Here is a 17,057-nt window from a genome sequence, read left to right on the forward strand (position 1 = left end):
GAGAGCAAGCAGGGCGTACCCAGGGCCCCAGAGTGACCAGTGACCAAAAGAGGGAAGAGGAGAAATGCGGGCACACAGATAGGAGTTAGGGAGGGAGAGAGGAGAGATGGCCTGTCACTGAGCTGCTCTCGAGTGGCAGGCAGCCAAGCTGTGGCCAGGCCGTGGCCCAGGGTGGCCTCTGTGCACCCTAGCCTCTTTGGGGCTCCAAAGAGCCCCTCCACACCCAGGAGCTAAGGGGAGGCTGGGGCTCACTCAAGAAGCCAAGAGTCCTTGCCCCCAATCCCAGGCCCTGTCCCCCAGGCTGTCATAGGCCAAAAATGTGTCTCTCATGGCAGGGCAGCCCCTCCCCAAGGTACATGGGCTCCTACCCGCTCCCCCAGATTCCCGAAGCCCCTGCCCCTTACTCACACTTCAGCATCTTCACAGCCACCTTCAGGACGGCATCTTCCTTGCCCAGACCAAAGGCTGTGGCCTCTACCACCTTCCCGAAGGCACCGGCTCCAAGAGTCTTACCTGCCACACACACACACATGTACACACACACACACACAGAGTCTCCTTAGGTCCCCACCGACAAAGGGCTCATAGGCTCCTGCAATGTATGCGTGATGGGTGCCAAGACCTCATCTCACCAAACTGCAGGTTGTTTCGGGGGAACTCCCACTTCTCATTGTAGGGCAGCTGGGTGGGGTCGATGAAGGTGTAGCTGTTGCCCTCGTAGCTCTCGATGATCTTCCAGCGCACCTGGTACTTGGGCTTCTGCAGAGGAAGAGGGGGGAAAGTCAACCAGGCCTGCAGGCAGATGTGGGATCTCATCCCCAACCCCCAAGAGCAGGGGGTGTGGACAGTCCCAAGGCATGGTGGGAGGAGGCAGGGGTGGCCTGAGATGTGGTGAGAGGGCCCGGGTCATCCCATGTCCAAGGCACTGAGAGCCCCGTCCTTGACTGGTTTGGCCTCACCATGTGACCTGCCTTTCTCTAAGCCTTGGTTTTCCCCACCTGTGCACTGAAAGATGTGAGCAGGGTCACCTCTGAGAGCCTTGACAGCTTTGATAACTTGGTAATTCTCGAGCCAGGAGGGTGGGAGGACCTTGAAGTATGTCCGTCCGTCCATGCATCCATCCCCCCATCCTCCCATCCAAATAGTGTCTGGGTTTATTTTTAATTGTGGCAAGATGCATACAACAGAAAATTTATCATCTCAAATTTCTCATTCTCATTATTTGAGTGTACATTTCAGTAATGTTCATTCTCATTGTTATGCAACCAGTCTCCAGAATTCTTTTCACCTTGCACAACTAAAACTCCTTACTCATTAAGCAGCTCCCCTTTCCTACCTCCCCTGAGCCCCGGGCCACGTATCCCTTGAATCTGCCTACTCTAAGTACCTCATTTAGTTGGAATCACACAGTATGTGTCCTTTTGTGACTGGCTTATTTCACTTAGTGTAATGTCTTCAAGGCTCCCCCGTGTGTCAGAATTTCCTGCCTTTCTAAGGCTGAATAACATTTCCAGACAAATATTTCACCAAACTCCTATTTGTGCCAGACGCCACGGATTCAGAATTAAAGAAGAGAAAGCCCTGCCCCTGTGGCGTTTGCATTCAGGGGGCTAAGACAGGCATTCAACTCAAATTAAATAGATAAATAGATAAATAGACAAATAAATAAATAAATAAATAAATAGAGGACATTTTCAACTAGTGCCGTGAAGAAAATAAAGCAAAATGATGGAACAGAGAGAGCCAGGTGCAACTGAAGGTGTAGGGCAGGGAAGGCCTGAGGAGGAACCAGCCAGGTGACTGGCAGACGAAGCACTTTGCAGGTAAAGTCAATAGCAGATGCATTGGCCTGCAGGTGGGCAAAGTCCTGGCAAGTCCGAGGGACTGGCCGGTGCCCGTGTGGCTGGAGGGAGGTGAGGGCTGTTCCAGAGACAGGAAGGTCTTGAGCTCTGGGATGAGTGGATTCCCTCCTAGCTGCAATGAGAAGCCCTCGAGGGCTTGACGCCGGTCTTTACACAGACTTTGCACTGTGTTTGTTTTAAGCTAGAGGGAGAGGGAGAGGGCAGAGCCAGATCTAGGAGGAGGAGTGACTGCCTCTCTCTTTCCTGCCCAGGGTGGCAGCTGCTTGGGGGCATCATGCCAGGGGGTGGTGCCCAGGAGAAGTGCTGATGGAAGATGGGCTTTAGGTGGAAAGTGGAAGCTGGGCTTGGGCGGTGGAGGACACTGAGGCCTTGGGTCAGCAGTCCACCTCTTTCCGGTCAGCCCTAGGGGACAAGGACCAGCTGGGCTGTGCTTAGCCGCTGGACTCCTTCTCGGGTCACCCAGCCCAGGGGAGCTAAAGGGTATGTGAGTGGGTGTTGGGAAGGAAGGCAACCTGTGGCTGCAAGTTGCATCAGGTTAAGAGAAAAGACTCCAGATAGCTGTAAGGGAGAGCTTCCAGATGGTAGTTTGGGAGACGAGACTGCAGTTAGACATAAGGAAGAACTTCCAGGTTCTGATTCAGGAGAGAGACTATAGCTAAACTTAACATCCATGCTGTGACTTGGGAGGAGAGTCTGAAACGGGACAAAAGGAGGAACCTCCTGAGGCACAGAGGATTCAGGCCCTGCATGTGGGTGCCTCCCCAAACCAAAACATGGAGAGAAAGCCGGGAAGGGATTCTTTGACCTCCCCTGGCCACTTCCGTCCCCAGGGGGCTTCTGTGGCCAAAGCTGTTTTTCCTCCTCACCACTTCTCCTTCTTCTGGCCTATGCAGCTGGGCCTGAGTCAGCCCCCTCCCCAGAGCTGCTTTCCCTTCCCCACCCCCAGCCAGGCAGGGGATATTGGGGAAAGGGAGGGGGATCACAGGAGGAAGAGGTTGTCTGGCTGGATCTCACAGATCTCTGAATCCCAGACTCTACCAGGAGGAAGACACAGCTCTCTCCCCACCACACCTCAGGCATCCCTATCCCTTCCTCTGCTTCTGTGCCACCTTGGCTCCCCAGGGCTTCTATGTAGAGGGTCTCCTCGGAGGGAGAGCTAACGGGAGTAGTTCCAAAGAGAGTAGGGAGTGCTCCTTGAGCACCCCTGTGAGCTGCGTTCAGCCAAGCTGAACACTCAGTGTGCTCCATGTTTCTTATTCCTCGCGGCGGGCCCAGGCCCAGGCTCACCCCCACTGCCCCTTGGCGACTGAGATGGGCAGGGAGACATCAAAGTCCTGTGGCCCTCCCTGTCTAGGCCTGCTGTTTCTGGGCTGTTGGATGGTCTCTGTCTTAGGAAGGTAGTGACCTCAACATGTCCCACTGGAAACCTTGGAGACCCTCCTGTCCGGCCCCAATAGGCCTCCAGTCCCCAGAGGTCGGTTCTGACTCCAGAATCCCAGCTTGCACTCCTCCCTACCTCATCCTTTCCTCTTTGAGTGCCTCCTACCAGCCTGCTGACTCCTGACCTTTCCTCCTCCCCCTTTGGCCCCTCTGTGGTCTGGCTGGGGCCAGAAAGGCGATGACTCAGCCCTGAGGCAGAAACAGCCCTTCCCCCCACCCCCAGCTAGAGCCACCCCTTAGTCCAGGCTGAATTCTCAGTGCAGAGGCAAATCTCAGAACCCCATGGGGCAAAGCAGAGGGGAATTGGGTGGAAGGCCCTGAGGCAAGGCCAAGGCCATCTTGACCCCTCAAGGTCTTGTCTCATGGGATGCCCTCCTTTTCTTGGCCTTGGATGGGCTCAGGGGGCAGCTGAGTTTCCTGGATGGGAAATGAGGTGTTTCCACATTCCAAAAATGGTTCCATGGAGAGAAGATAAGGTGCCCTCAAACCAACACTGGCCAAGGGCGCTGGACAGCTCAAGGTAGAAAGGGCTGGAGAGGGAACTGGACCCTTCTCTGGAATCTCAGCAGGGGTGTCATGGGCTGAGGAGGCAGCTCTGTGGGGCACTGGGAGCAGTTTTCAGCTCCGTATAAGGAAGAAGTTGACAATAATCAGAGCTGCTCAGAGAAGGAACAGGCGGCCACAAGAGTGAGTTAAGTCCTGTCCATAGAGGTGGGCGAGCAGGGCCCGCTGTGTGTGTGTAGTCAAGGAGATGCCCAACCTCAGACACCCCTCCAGTCCCAAGATGCGTGAGCTAACTCAGGTTCCCCAGTCAGCTTCCTCCTGGGACGAGGGCGGGCAGCCTCCGTCCTGAGCTCTGTCTGTGCCCAGCACCCTGCTAAGTCCCCTACCTACATTCCGTTGTTGAATCCTCACCACAGCCTGGTAGGGTGGCCACCATTATTAACCCCATTTCACATTGGAGAAACAGAGACAGAGACACTCCCAACTTCCCCAGAGTTGTAATAGCTGGAGACTGGCAGAGACAGGACCCACATCTATCCAACTCCCAACCCCAGACTCTCAGGAGGCTCTTGGAATGTCAAAGGAAGAAGACATTACCATGGTACAGGTGGGGAAACTGAGGACCAGAGTGGGCAGTGAGTCAGCCAAGGTCTCATGGCAAAACAGTTTTGGAGCTGGACGCAGATCCCTGAAGTCTTAACCTGAGGCCTTCATTTGCTGGGTGCTGGCATGAGCATGAGAGCTGACCCCATGGACCCCAGGGTGCCCCAATATCCTGTCCACACTGCCTACTCCAAGCCCTCTTCTCATACTAAAACCCCCGAGGTGGGGAAGAGAAGGCAGCAGAGGAGGCCCACCAGGTGGTTATTCACCCCTAAATCACATTGCTCCCTTGTTCAAACCCACGGATGGCTCTGAGCCTACAGGATGGGGTCCAACTTCTTGGACCCCTCAACCTGCCCCACCTGCCTCCTCCCTCTTCCAGGGACCAGCATTTTCAGAACTCGCCTTTGTCTTTCCCCCCTCCCTCCCCTTTGCACACATTACCCTTCCCTGGAGATACCCTTTCCCTGAGCCTTGTCTCCCCCTGCTGCACACCCCCCACCCCCATTCTCCAAGGTCTGTCCCACCCATGCCAACCACCTCCTCCAAGCAGGCTCCCTTCCTCACCAACAGAAGAGATCCTTCTACCTCTGACCTCCCACAGGCCTCAGTATCTATTGCAACGGCCACCATCTTTTGTGTAGGAAGGCAGCTAGGCAAGGTGGCAGAGGCCTCGGGCTGGCATGTGGGAGGCACCTGGGACCCTCGGGCAGATTCTTCAACCTTGCCAACCCCCAGTTTCCTTACTGTAAAATGCTGGCTGCTACACTCCCTGCTTCCAGGTTGTTGTGAGGGAAAGATAAGATGATTCAGTGTTTCACATGATGGTTAAAAAACATGTTTTTTTTTTAAACCCAGCCTCTGCCACTGACTGGCTATAGACTAGAGCACTGTCTAAACCTCTCAGAACCTCAGCTTCCAACTCTGTAAGATTGGGTTAGTGATGCTATCTACATGCTGCCATTGTTGAGGGCATTAAGCTCTGTAATCCATACCCTGTCTTTTCCGGTTATTTGACTTGCAGCCATTTCCTGCTCTAGACGGTCAACCCTATGAGGCAAGAGCCTCAGAGGCTCTGAGTTTGGGCTCACTTGGCACCAAGCCATGCACGTTCGCATACAGTTGGCGCCCGCTGAAGAGCGGCTGGCTGAATGGGTGACAGAACGACTGGGTGTGCGGGGGCTAAAGGCTAGATCCTTGCAACCCGGTGACACTCCCCCAGGCCACCAGGCGCCTGGCTCCCCACCCCGCCACCCTGCCCAGGCTCACCTGCTTATACTTGTACAAAAGCAGCAAGAGCAGCAGCAGCAACAAGGCCATGATGGACATGCAAGTGAGCAGCACGGGCGTGAAGAGCAGCTCGTCGGGGAGCTGCGTGTGGGCTCCTGGAAGGGGAGAGCAGAGGAGGGAGCCGGCAGAGGGGACCTTCAGGACCCTCCGCCACCACTGAGAGCAGGCCACTGCACTGCCTGGAGCACAGTAGGTGCTCAGTAAATGCCTGTTGACTGAACAGTCTTCTCCCCCAGAAGCCCCAGACCCTCGCAAAGCCTTCCTGTAGACCCTCCCCCAGCCAGGGGCGGGGAGGACGGCCTCTCCAGTTCTGCTCATGCCTCGCCCCAAACCCTGCCCGAAGTCACAGCGTCTGTGGCTGGGGAACCCCTCAGGTCATGCAGTACCCACTCCTGCCAGTGCAAGGAGCCTCTGCAGCAGGCTGGCTTAGTACTGGCTGTGGCTTCCACACGCGCACGCGCGTGCCCACATACACACACACACACACACACACACACTAGTGATGGGTGTTCAGCTCCTACTCCTTTGGGCAGCTCAGACAGACAGACCTGGAGGTTAGACTGAACTCTGCCTTCCCAGCATTTCCCTGCTGCTTCCTCGAGGGCCTTTGGAACCACACAGCCCTTCTAAGGGTCTGAAAGCCTGGCTTGTGGCCACTGGCTCTCTTCTTCCCAGACCAATAACCTTAGTTCTTTCAATGCGTTTGAAGAACGTAACTTCCATTTTCCACATCAACACCAGCGTGGTTCTGAGGCCAGATCTCACCTCTGCCACTTAGGAGGTGTGTGACATTGAACGTGTGTGACTTCTCCCTAAGCCTCAGGTTCATCATCTCCTAAGTGGGAAGGAAAATAGTGCCAACCTCCTGGGGTCATGTGAGCTCGCTGAGATAATGACTGTAAGGTGCTTAGCACAATGCCTGGCACAGGGTAAGCATTCAGTGAAATGTCAGTATGGTCTTTTTAATATATGACCACCAGCAGTGAGACAGAGCAGCCACGGGCAGCTGCACGTGGAATCTGTCCCTGGTCGCAGCTGCCCCAAGGCACCTGAGGGGCCACCTCTGAGCCAGTCCGAGGCTCCCACTCTGTCCATCTGCCCAGAGGGTCTCGCCGGGGCTTGCCACACAGTGGTGCTGAAACCTGGCTGTAGGAAGTCGGAAGGTGCTGTGGGTCTCTACGGCTCTGGGCCTCTCAGACCCAGACACCTGGAGCCTTTGTGTGACACAGAGAAAGGCACCCCTTCCTCTAAATGGACACAGCCTGCATCTGTGCCCAGTGCTGGCCATCAGCCCCACCCTCCGACAGTGGCCCTGAATGGACGGGGCTGTGTCTCTGGAGGGAGAAGAGTCCAAGAGGGATGGAGAAGGCTGTCAAGGCTGGCCCTGGGGTGGGGATGGACTGTGTTCACTTGTTGCCTGTCTCTGTCACCAGGCTCTAAGCCCCATGGAGGCACTGCTCACCCGAGTGAGTGCTGGGCACATAGCAGATGCCAAATATCCATACTTGTGAATTAGTGAGTGAGTTGGAAGATGAGCGGAGGGGCCAGACGAGGCCACGCTCCAGGCTGCTTTCTTTCTGGGCCTCACAGCTTGCTGCCCTTTGCCCTTCTCCTCCCTGTGTCTAGTCCCATGCGGTCCAGACTCCTCCACCTGGCCTCTTCAGGAGACCTTTGGTCAGGAGGCGCCTGGAATCAGACCCCAAGAGGTGGAACACGATGGGTCTGGGATCTGCTCCACTCTGGCACTCTGGCCCTGGCCTCCAGGGGGCTGGGGCAGTTTCCCGAGCCCGCCTCCCACCATGGGCTGGGAGGGGCAAAGGCTCACCTATAGAGATGGGCCAGAAGGTCTGGGAGCTGTTCCCCACGCTGTTGAAGGCTCTACACTCATATGTCCTGTTGTGTTCCAAGGTCCCGATGGCCAGCAGGCTATGGACGATCACCTCGTGGAAGGGTACTTGGCTCAGGACCTCAGAGTGTGAGTCCTCTAGGACCAGCCCTGCAGACTCATCACACCTGGCAAGAGCAGAGTGTGGCTTAGAGCTTTGGGATGCCCAGCCCCCCTTGGCTCTGCAGCCCAGGGTGAAGAAGGTAAGCAGAGCCACTTACCTATCGGTGTGGCTCCTGCACTGCAGCCACGTCACACTGGGCTGGGGGTACCCGGAGGCTTCACAGAGCAGTGTGTCCGAGCCATTGATGAGGGTCATCGTGACCCTTACCTCCGGGGGGTCTGAGGAGAAAGAGAGGAGCGGTAGAGGGAGGGATCAGCCCCAGAGGCCCCAACTCCCCTGTGTGACCACCCTGCACTGAGCTGCTATCCCTCCATCACCCCCACCTGCAAGCCCCAGGGACCTTAGTGCCCAGCCCCCGCTCCATCACTCACATCGCAGGGTGAGCTCAAAGGTCAGGGCATTCTGGCCTCCAGCGTTTCGGGCCAAGAAGGAGTAGCGACCGGCCTCCGAGCGCTTCAGGCGAGGCAGGGAGAGGGTCGAGGTGTACCTGCACGAAAGGGGCAGGCTGTCTGGCGTGAACCCCAGTCCTGGTATGGCCCCTGCAGGACAGTGGGCTCAGACAACCTCCCTAAAGGGCTTTGTTTTATTTTTCGTAAAGCGTCCAGGGCACAAAGGCCTTGGGTGAGCCAGGTCCCCAGGCTGAGTGCCGTTGAGACATGGGAAAACCAACCCAATTCCCTTAATTTCTTCTCTCGTTTATGAAGTGGTTTTGTTCTGAGGTTTAGTAGAAATGATGTCTGTGAGGTGCCGACCCTGGAAGGCACATTAGCTGCTATCTCTAAAGCACCAGCCCTGCCAGGAGGGACCGTGAGAGGGACGAGAGGCAGGATGTAGCCATGGGGCTACAGCAACCGGGGCTCAAGTCCTGGGGCTGTTATTTCTTAGCTGTGTGATCTTAGAGAAGTACTCGCCCTCTCTGACCCTCCGTTTCCTTTTCTGTGAGGGCAACACTGATGGTAATTAATGCACAGATTTGGCCTGAGGATTAAAGGGACATGTATTCAGGGTGCTTGACACAGAGCCCGAGTCATTGTAGGTACGCAGTTTAATGGTGCCCTTTGCTGCAGAAAAAGACCTGGAAGCAAATGAGAAGAATGTCAGTTATCCTCAGCTGATTCCAGGTAATTTTTTGTTTTATTCTTTTCTTAAGCCCTATTTTGGCATTTGTCCATAATGGACGTGCATAATTTAGGTAATAAATAAGTTGTTTAAGAATACATTATAGCATCTAATTATAAATCATACTAGACTAAAACCCATGGTATGCAAAGGGCAATCTCTTCCAGCCAGAACTTTGGTGTCCAGAACCCCTGTACTCATCTGCTTGGTAAGCTGAAAGAATTTAACTTCTTTTTGCCGGACTCAAAGTCACCGTTATGAACATATCCATCACATGAGCTAAGTTTGGTGGCTGTTTGGTGCCCCGGGTTATCTGCCCTGTGCTGGATGGCCCCATGCTACTGCGTTTTGGGGGAGCTCCATGGTTTCTTTCCACAATGTCCCTGTTGCTTATGGACCAATGTTTCACTTGTCCCTGGACTGTCCCCCTCCCAGGGGTCTATAGGCTCCAGATTCAGAACTTCTGCTTTAGACAAGGGGAGGCTCAAAATCCTGACCAGAATGGATGAGAAGGAAACTGAGAAGAGAAAAATGAGGACAAGGAAACATTTTTGTTCTGTTGAACATTTCGTTCTGTGCTGATTCTGACAACTGGAAAGCAGGAGTCCAGGATTTAATGAGGTCTGGGCTTCAGCAGCTAGAAAGAGAATCCCAGAGAGTTCTGGAGTTGGAAGATGGCTGAAGGATTATCTACCCCATGGGATGGTAAAAACATTTCCTTGCCTGAGTCAGTTATAATAAAAATACTGTTTGGGACTGTGTCAAGAAAGACTCCGAGGCTGCATTTGGACCCTGAGGGAAAGAGTTCAAAAATGGATTAGAATTAGAGATATCTATCAAGAGTGTGGGAGGGGAAGCGGTTGCACGCACAGCGCACGCTTGCTGTCCTTGAACGCTGGACTCTCGTTCAAATAGAAGCGGGTGAAGCAGCTATCGTCTTAACACGTGCCATGGTGTTTCTCCCGTGGAGGAGACTCTCTTGTGTAGAAGTCTACGCTGGTGAGGCCACTTTGGATGGGAAAGTAACACCCTGAGGACGTAAGGAGACAGGAAAAAGGGACTTCTAACATGTTGTGTTTGCGGGAGAAGCAAGAGTCTGGAAATGGAGAGATGGGAGAAAAGAGGAGATACAGTGAGATGGCACTTTGTGAGAAGAGTTTTGAGCCTGTGGACAAGAATAGCTAGTGAGAAATTCTCAGAAGCGGGCCACCACAGGCCTTTCAAGAACTTTTGATGTATACGTGATCATGTGATGTGAATTCTCTCTACCCCCCAAACCCATGTATGTGGCAGAGTCCCTGTGCAGTCCTTATTACGAGTGTGTTTAGTAGAAATCATGGAGCAGTGGTCTTCTGTATTTGGATCGGCCGCAAAAGAAGAGAATGAGATTAAGAGTTCTTGAGTGAGCAGGAGAGTGCACACCCCCAAGAAATGGTAGAGCTCTTGAGGAGGGCATTGGATCTCCCAAGGATGTGGGACAGAGGGGCAAGCCAATTTGATTTCAATCTCAAACACAGATGATCGATATTGAGGTTCTAAGATCAGGGAAAGTGAGACAGAGAAAGGGGAAGGGGTTTACTCAAGGTCACCAGCAAGGTTGAGACGTGACCCAGTCAGTGTCCTGCCTCCTGGCGGAAGCATTCCCCTTCTGGATGTGGGGCTCTCCAGATGGGAGCTGATAGGTGGTACCTGTATGTGTCCTTGATGGTGACAAAATCGAGCTTGTCCTGGTAGTCAGAGAAGGGTCCCAGATAGGTCCAGTTAAAACTTTCTAGGCCTGGGTAGGCCTCCACCTTGACTTGGAGATCAACCTTCTCACCCACAGTCACCTCCTGGAGGAGACTCTGCTCAGAGGTCAAGTTCAAGTAGGCACTCTCTGGAAAGCGTAACACATAAAGATCTGGCATTAGTGGGAAGATGTCTCAGTTGGTTTGTTCACTGGTGATCTACCCATTCATTCAGCCATTCAGCTGGACCCTTCCTGAGTGCCTACTATGTGCCAGGCACATAGCCCCCACCTCTAACCAAAACTTTCCCTCTGACATCTTCCTTCTTACCACTGCCCCATAGAAGCCCAAACTCTTCTCTTCACTGAGTCCCTGGGAGAACCTGGGCAAATGTCTATTCTCCTTGCTACCTCTGCCTCCTTATTTGTATAACAAAGAGATTGAGTATATTTGTGTTGTTGTAACTTTTTGAAACTTTTTCAGTAGCAAAAACATAAAAATCTGCTGTTTTTTTCAGATGCCCTCACCTATTTCCCCTTCTCCTGGTAATAGTTCAGGCAGCGAGGCTTCCACATCCAGCTCTAAGCGGGCATGTGACTCAGGCCAGCCAGTCAAGGTGATGCCCCCTTTACACCAGTGAGTGGTTTGGGGTAGGCACTTGTGCCCATGGGTCCATGACACTTATTTCCATGAGTTTTGTTGGAGCTCTGAGAAAGGAGAAGCCCTAATTCCACTCGGGTTGTCAAGCCTGATGCTGCTAGGGGTCCCACAAGAAAAATGTACAGCTGAGAGTTGAGAGACAACTAGAAGCAACTAGATCCAATTTACCCGAAGCTCATATCCATGGGCTTTTTAGCTATAAGGCTGATGAAAATCCCCGTGATTAGGCCAGCTTAAGTTGGTTTCTGTTACCTGTGCCTGAAAGAGTCCTGACTAGTTTCTTCTAATTAAATCTTGCGTGAATTAAAATCAAGTTGCCGTGGTTGAATCTCAGGCAGAGGAGCTATGGCAAGAATCCCCATGTACTCAGCTTCTCCATGCCTCTAATGGAAGCCCCTGAAATGCTTTCTTAAATCCCCCAAGACTTTGCAAAATGCTCTGGACTAGATGATATACAGGGGCTCCTCTCCTTACTCAGCTCCGTGAAATCTAATATTCACTCTTCTACCCTGTGATGTACCTGCTCCAAAGGCCCTATGGGTCCCCATCACCTCCACTATACAGATATGCGTTTAAGGCTCTCTTCAATCAATTCTCCTCCTCAGGCCCATCTAGCTGTCTCCCCTCTTCCTACACACACACACACACACACACACAATGCTCCACCCCACCCATCTGGGTCTCCTAACATCCCATGAACACACCACACCGCAGTCATTCCAGCCAAGCTTGGAGGTTTTGTTCAAGCCACTTTCTCCGCCAGGAACACTGTCCTCTTCCTTTTTTTTTACTTAGATCCTTCTCATCCTTCAAGGCTCCTCCCCATCAGGGGGTCTCCACCCACCACTCCAGGCCACAGGGAGCTCTCCCTCCTCTGGACTCCTGCCACCCTTCTAGACGACACATTCATGACGTACCACATCAACACTACTTTGCGCATCTGCTTCTCCCTTCGGCTGGTCATCTTTTCTATCCAACTAATCTGTGAGCTTCCTGGGTGAGGCTTTCGACTTCTCTCTCCTACAGAGAACGTCTATCTATCCATCCTGCATCCATCCTCTCACCTCCTTCAGCACCACCCTTATCAAGCCACCGTAACCCCTAGCTTCGGTGACTGCAGTAGCCTCCTAACTGCCCACCCCCCCTCCATTTCCACCCTCAACAAAGTGGGTGAGAGTAAGTGTCACATTCCTTTACTCAAACCCACCAATGGGCACCCCATCTTTCTCAAGGGGAAAAGCCCAAGTCCTTACATTGGCTTACCGAGCCGAGCCCTGTGGAATCTGCCACCTTGCCCCCTCCCTCTTTGACTTCACCTTGTGCCACTCTTCCTCCCGAACTCTGCGCCAGCCACACCGGCTGACCTGTGCCTTGCGCGTGGTGAGCACAGTCCTGCCTTAAGGACAGTGCTTGCCGTCTGCCTGGAGCTCTGTTCTGCAGGATATCTGCATGGCTTACCCCTTCCCCAACTTCAAGTCATTGCTCAAGTGTCAGTTTCCCAGTGAGACCTTCCTTGATGACTACCCAATTTAAAATTCTTTTTTAACATTTATTCATTTTTGAGAGACAGAGATAGAGCATGAGTCAGGGAGAGGAAGAGACAGAGGGAGACACAGAATCCGAAGCAGCCTCCAGGCTCCGAGCTGTCAGCACAGAGCCCGACATGGGGCTCAAACCCACAAACTGTGAGATCATGACCTGAGCAAAGCCAGACACTTAACCGACTGAGCCGCCCGGGTGCCCCTTTTTTTATTATTATTTTTTACGTTTATTCATTTTTGAGAGAGCACAAGTGGGGGAGGGGCAGAGAGAGAGGGGGTGACCACCCGATTTTAAATAGCAATCCTATAGAATTGATTTGGTTTTCAGGATTTATTTTGCTCATTGCTGTCTTTTCCCAACTAAAGCACAAACTTCATGTGGGCAAGGGTCTCTGTGTCTTTGCAACTGTATCCTCAGCATCCAGAACACTGTCTGACCAGAAATGTTCATGGACACAACGTTTATTGAGTGACTACTATAGACGTGCACTAGAAAACACATAGGATTAGAACTCTTAACTGGGGAACAATTCTTTGTGCTCCTCTCCTCCTTTACCCCCCACAGCTCCCAGGACAGAGTGGGGCCCACAGCAGAGGTCGCGTCTACTGTGCATCTAGCCTAGTGCAGGTGCCATCATGGTGGTGACTGTCATGCTTCTCTCCCCTCCATCCCTCGTTTAATACACGAGTCATGGCCAGACCCAAATGACTCAGCCTGTCTTGACCTTTGCTTCTCCAGCCTCTGATCTCCCATCCAGTGCACAAGGCGTCAGACTGGCCTTGTCAGATAACATCTCCTGTGCACACTTAGGCAGCATTTACTCTGTACCAGGGTATATATACAGATTCACTTAATTCTCACAACAAACCTCTGAGGCAGTTCCTGCTCATACCGTTAGTATCCCATTTTGCAGTGGAGCAAGCTGCTGGTTGTTAGCAGGGTCAGCTTGGAGTGCTGCCTGGGATTGTGGACTCCCGGCCGCCACGAAGCACCCCACCACGCAGCCTGATCCCGCCATTCTCCTCTAAAGCTCTCAATGACTTCCAACCGGATATGATGCAAACTACGCACCCATTTTACTGGCTGGATACTGCCTCCATCTCTGCGCCTCCTTGGCCACTTGTCACACACCTCCACATCCCTGCCATTGTCAACTTCTTTTGATGCCTGAAATGCCCTCCGCTCCCTTTACCTTTGGGCCTGACATAGGCGGTGTGGTTCCTCTTCCTTTCCCACCCTTCTACCTAGCTAACCTACCTCCATTCTTTTGGGCCTAGCTTAGGCCACACTGTCCAAGCCAGGATTGGGGGACCCCCTTGGTGTTCCCAGGACACCCCGTACTTCCTGCCTGATCACACTGGGTGAGCATTGTCTGCTCCTGTGTCCATCTGACGTGAGTGTTGCAGGCATGAAGGAATGAATGAGGGAGTGAGCCGCAAAGTATGTCCCTCCTGGACACCGATCACAAAACAAAATGCAGTAATGCACTGTAGGAGCTCCAGGGAGGAAGCAAGGGATTCTGGGGGAGGATCTGGGAAGGACTCCAGAGGTGTGGCTTCCTAGCCAGGCCCAAGATAAGGGAAATCTAGCGCAGGTGTTCTTAACAGCGTCTCCTCATTCTCCACCATCAGCCCCCTCCTTCCCAATCCCCTTATACACCCCCTCACCTCAGGATCCCCGTCAACCCTCCCCCATCACCCTAATGCTCACCTACCACCCGGAAGACCATGGAGGCGGAGTGGTTGCCCCAGGCATTGGTGGCCATGCAGGAGTAGTTGCCAGCATCTTGGAAGCTCACGTGATCGAGGTTGAGAGTCAGGACTTTTTGGTAACGGTTATCATGGAAGTCGGATTGTTGAGAGATTGTGAGCTGTAGCCAGAAGGAATAGAAATGCTATACCAGGGTTGTTGAGGGATTAGAAAACTCTAGGTTCAAATCCTCAGCCTTTAAAGATTACTATCTGCCTTTTCTTGGGCAAGGGACTGAACTCTGAGCCTCAGTTTCTTCATCTGTAAAATGGCACTAACACTGGCCCCTGCTCCTAGGGTTGTAGTGAAGAACAATGAACTATTACACGTAAATGGGGGTAGAGTTGTGCTTGGCACAATATAGGCACAGTGGGACAGGAAGGGGCTCTTAGATGCAGCCCCAAACCATTCCCTTTTACTCCCTCTGCTTCCCTCTCACCTTTATATTCCTGGGCTTCAAGGTGGCCTAGGAACCCCTTGCTAAGTCAGAAATGAACTGACCTCTGGCTCTTGTCAACAGGCTGGGGCAAATGTCATGGGTCAAGGGGGTAGAGTACCACCTCCCTTCCCCTACAAGATTCAATGACATGAGCCTGAATCCTGGTCCTGAATCAGCTGTTGATGAGCAACGGGTGCACTCCCCTCTCTGGGCCTGGCCCATGCCCTCAGTCTAGAGAGCCAGCTCCCAACGAGGCTGGGCTCGGTCCTGCCAGGCCTGGTGTGCTGGCAAGGTGGGCACACTTCACCCTGCTGTCTCCCCAGGGACTGACCTTGGTGTCTCCATGACGGAGGGAGACGTCAAAGTTAACATCAATGTTGCTGGCTGAGCACACGATCTGGGCAGCCTCTCCTTGAATCCGCACCAGCTCTGCAGGCTCCAATGTCAAGGTCGCAGGTCCGGAGATGTCTGAGGCCAAGGGAAGCAACCCATGAACACCCAGGCCTGAGCCGTTGCTCTGCTCAGGGCCAGGCTACTGGCTGGGGCCCCCACCATGCTCCCATCCCAAATCCTGGAGGTGGAGGATCAGCCTTGAGGCCCCAGACAGCAAATCCTGTCTTTTGTACAGACTCTCTGAAGTCCACTTCCCTTCATCACCTCACCTCTCCCCAGTGTCACCCCGTTTTCTGCTTTGGATTCCTGCAACAGCCACTTGGAAGGCCCCCACTCCCCCTCTGACCCCTGTACAACCCAGATGCCTCACAGCAGCCCAAGTGAGCTCTTAAGAATGTAGATTGCGTCACGTCTGTGTCCTGGGCCAGTATCGGGCGGCTTCCCACTACTCTCGGGATACAAGCCCAGGCCCATTACTGACTGCTAAGCGCCTGCCGCCTGGTGCTCACCACCCTGCAGCCGCACCGGCCTTCCCACCTCACACACTGTACACTCGCCCGCCCTCCCGGAGCTTTCCCTTCAACGCTGCGAGTGGGTGGCCGCTCTCTTCCTTCAGATCTTTCGCTCAGAGAAGCCGTCTGTGACCAGTCAGCTGAATTCACCTCACCCCACCCCACACACATCCAGCTTTCTCCGGCTTGGTTTCTTGTTCATCCCAGTTGAAACGTTATTTGCTCTCTAGTCTGTTTCTCCTGGAAAGATGTCAAATCCCCAAAGGCGACATCCCCAGCGGCCAGGACAGTGCCTGATATAGAGCAGGTGTTGAATTAAAGTTCATGGCTATTGCTGTCATTGGAAGAAGATCGAATCCAGTTTCGCAAGGTCCAGAGACACTAAGGGACTCATCCAAGGTCACCAGGCTCCACAGGGCCCTGCCAGATGGAGTGCAGGGAAAGAGACCTAAGGACTTCCTCTGTCCACATAGTGGGGTCCTGTGACTTCCTGAACAGGTTTCATGGCCTTAAAACCCCAGGGCTTTGGGCCAACCATGCCACTATTACCCTGGCCCTCATTGCAGGGACCTGATTCCTGTCTCAAGCCCAGGTGTCGAGCCTGTTACTCACACCAGTCGTTCCAGAAACCAGAATCCAGTCCATCAGCCTAGCCAGGGCAAGGGGGAAAGGAGTGAAATTTCACCACACCAGTGTCACCCCCACAGTGAGAGCCTTCCTGTGTGCCCACGCCCACCTTCCCAGCACTCAGCTCCCCACCCTTCCTGCGTGTGCCCAGCACCTGGCACCAGGCTGGCACCGAGTGGGAAATCCATGTCTGAGGGTGTGGGGCCGCTTTGGGCCCTCCTGTTCCCGGAACATTCAGGGCCTGTTCCCACCTCATGGCTTTGTACCTGCTGTTTCCTCTGCCGAGGCACAGCTTCGCACAGCCACCTGCTCCCCATCATTCATAGTTCAGCTCGAATAAAATGGCACCCTCTCAGAGAGCCTCCCGTCCCACACACACCCTCTCCTCCATCACCTTGTGAGACCATCTGCATAGCGTGTCTCATGAGCTGAGGTCACTTCCCAGCAGGTGCCCCATGGGCGACCATGGTACAATTGGAAGGAAGAAGCCCAAGAAGGGGGCACCCCGTTACTCTCCATCAGGCCCGGGCCCTGTCGCAGCTCATACGTCTGCCGGCTCTCTGGCCCTCCCGGCCCCACGC

At 53.5% G+C, this 17,057-nt stretch overlaps 1 protein-coding gene across 1 annotated transcript in view; it reads right to left on the reverse strand.

The window, feature by feature from the left end:
• Positions 1 to 17,057, reverse strand: part of CSF1R (colony stimulating factor 1 receptor) — a 29,390-nt gene that overhangs the window by 7,253 nt on the left and 5,080 nt on the right. Inside the window, exons 4-12 of the mRNA XM_060634688.3 lie at positions 15,276 to 15,412; positions 14,467 to 14,626; positions 10,517 to 10,703; positions 8,080 to 8,195; positions 7,806 to 7,926; positions 7,525 to 7,712; positions 5,679 to 5,794; positions 633 to 759; positions 409 to 513 (exon numbers count right to left, since the gene is read on the reverse strand). Of these exons, the coding sequence (XP_060490671.3) occupies positions 409 to 513; positions 633 to 759; positions 5,679 to 5,794; positions 7,525 to 7,712; positions 7,806 to 7,926; positions 8,080 to 8,195; positions 10,517 to 10,703; positions 14,467 to 14,626; positions 15,276 to 15,412 (1,257 nt within the window). The remainder of the gene's footprint in view (positions 1 to 408; positions 514 to 632; positions 760 to 5,678; positions 5,795 to 7,524; positions 7,713 to 7,805; positions 7,927 to 8,079; positions 8,196 to 10,516; positions 10,704 to 14,466; positions 14,627 to 15,275; positions 15,413 to 17,057) is intronic.

This window comes from Panthera onca, chromosome A1 (assembly GCF_046562875.1).
Source record: "Panthera onca isolate mPanOnc1 chromosome A1, mPanOnc1 haplotype 2, whole genome shotgun sequence".
NCBI lineage: Eukaryota > Metazoa > Chordata > Mammalia > Carnivora > Felidae > Panthera > Panthera onca.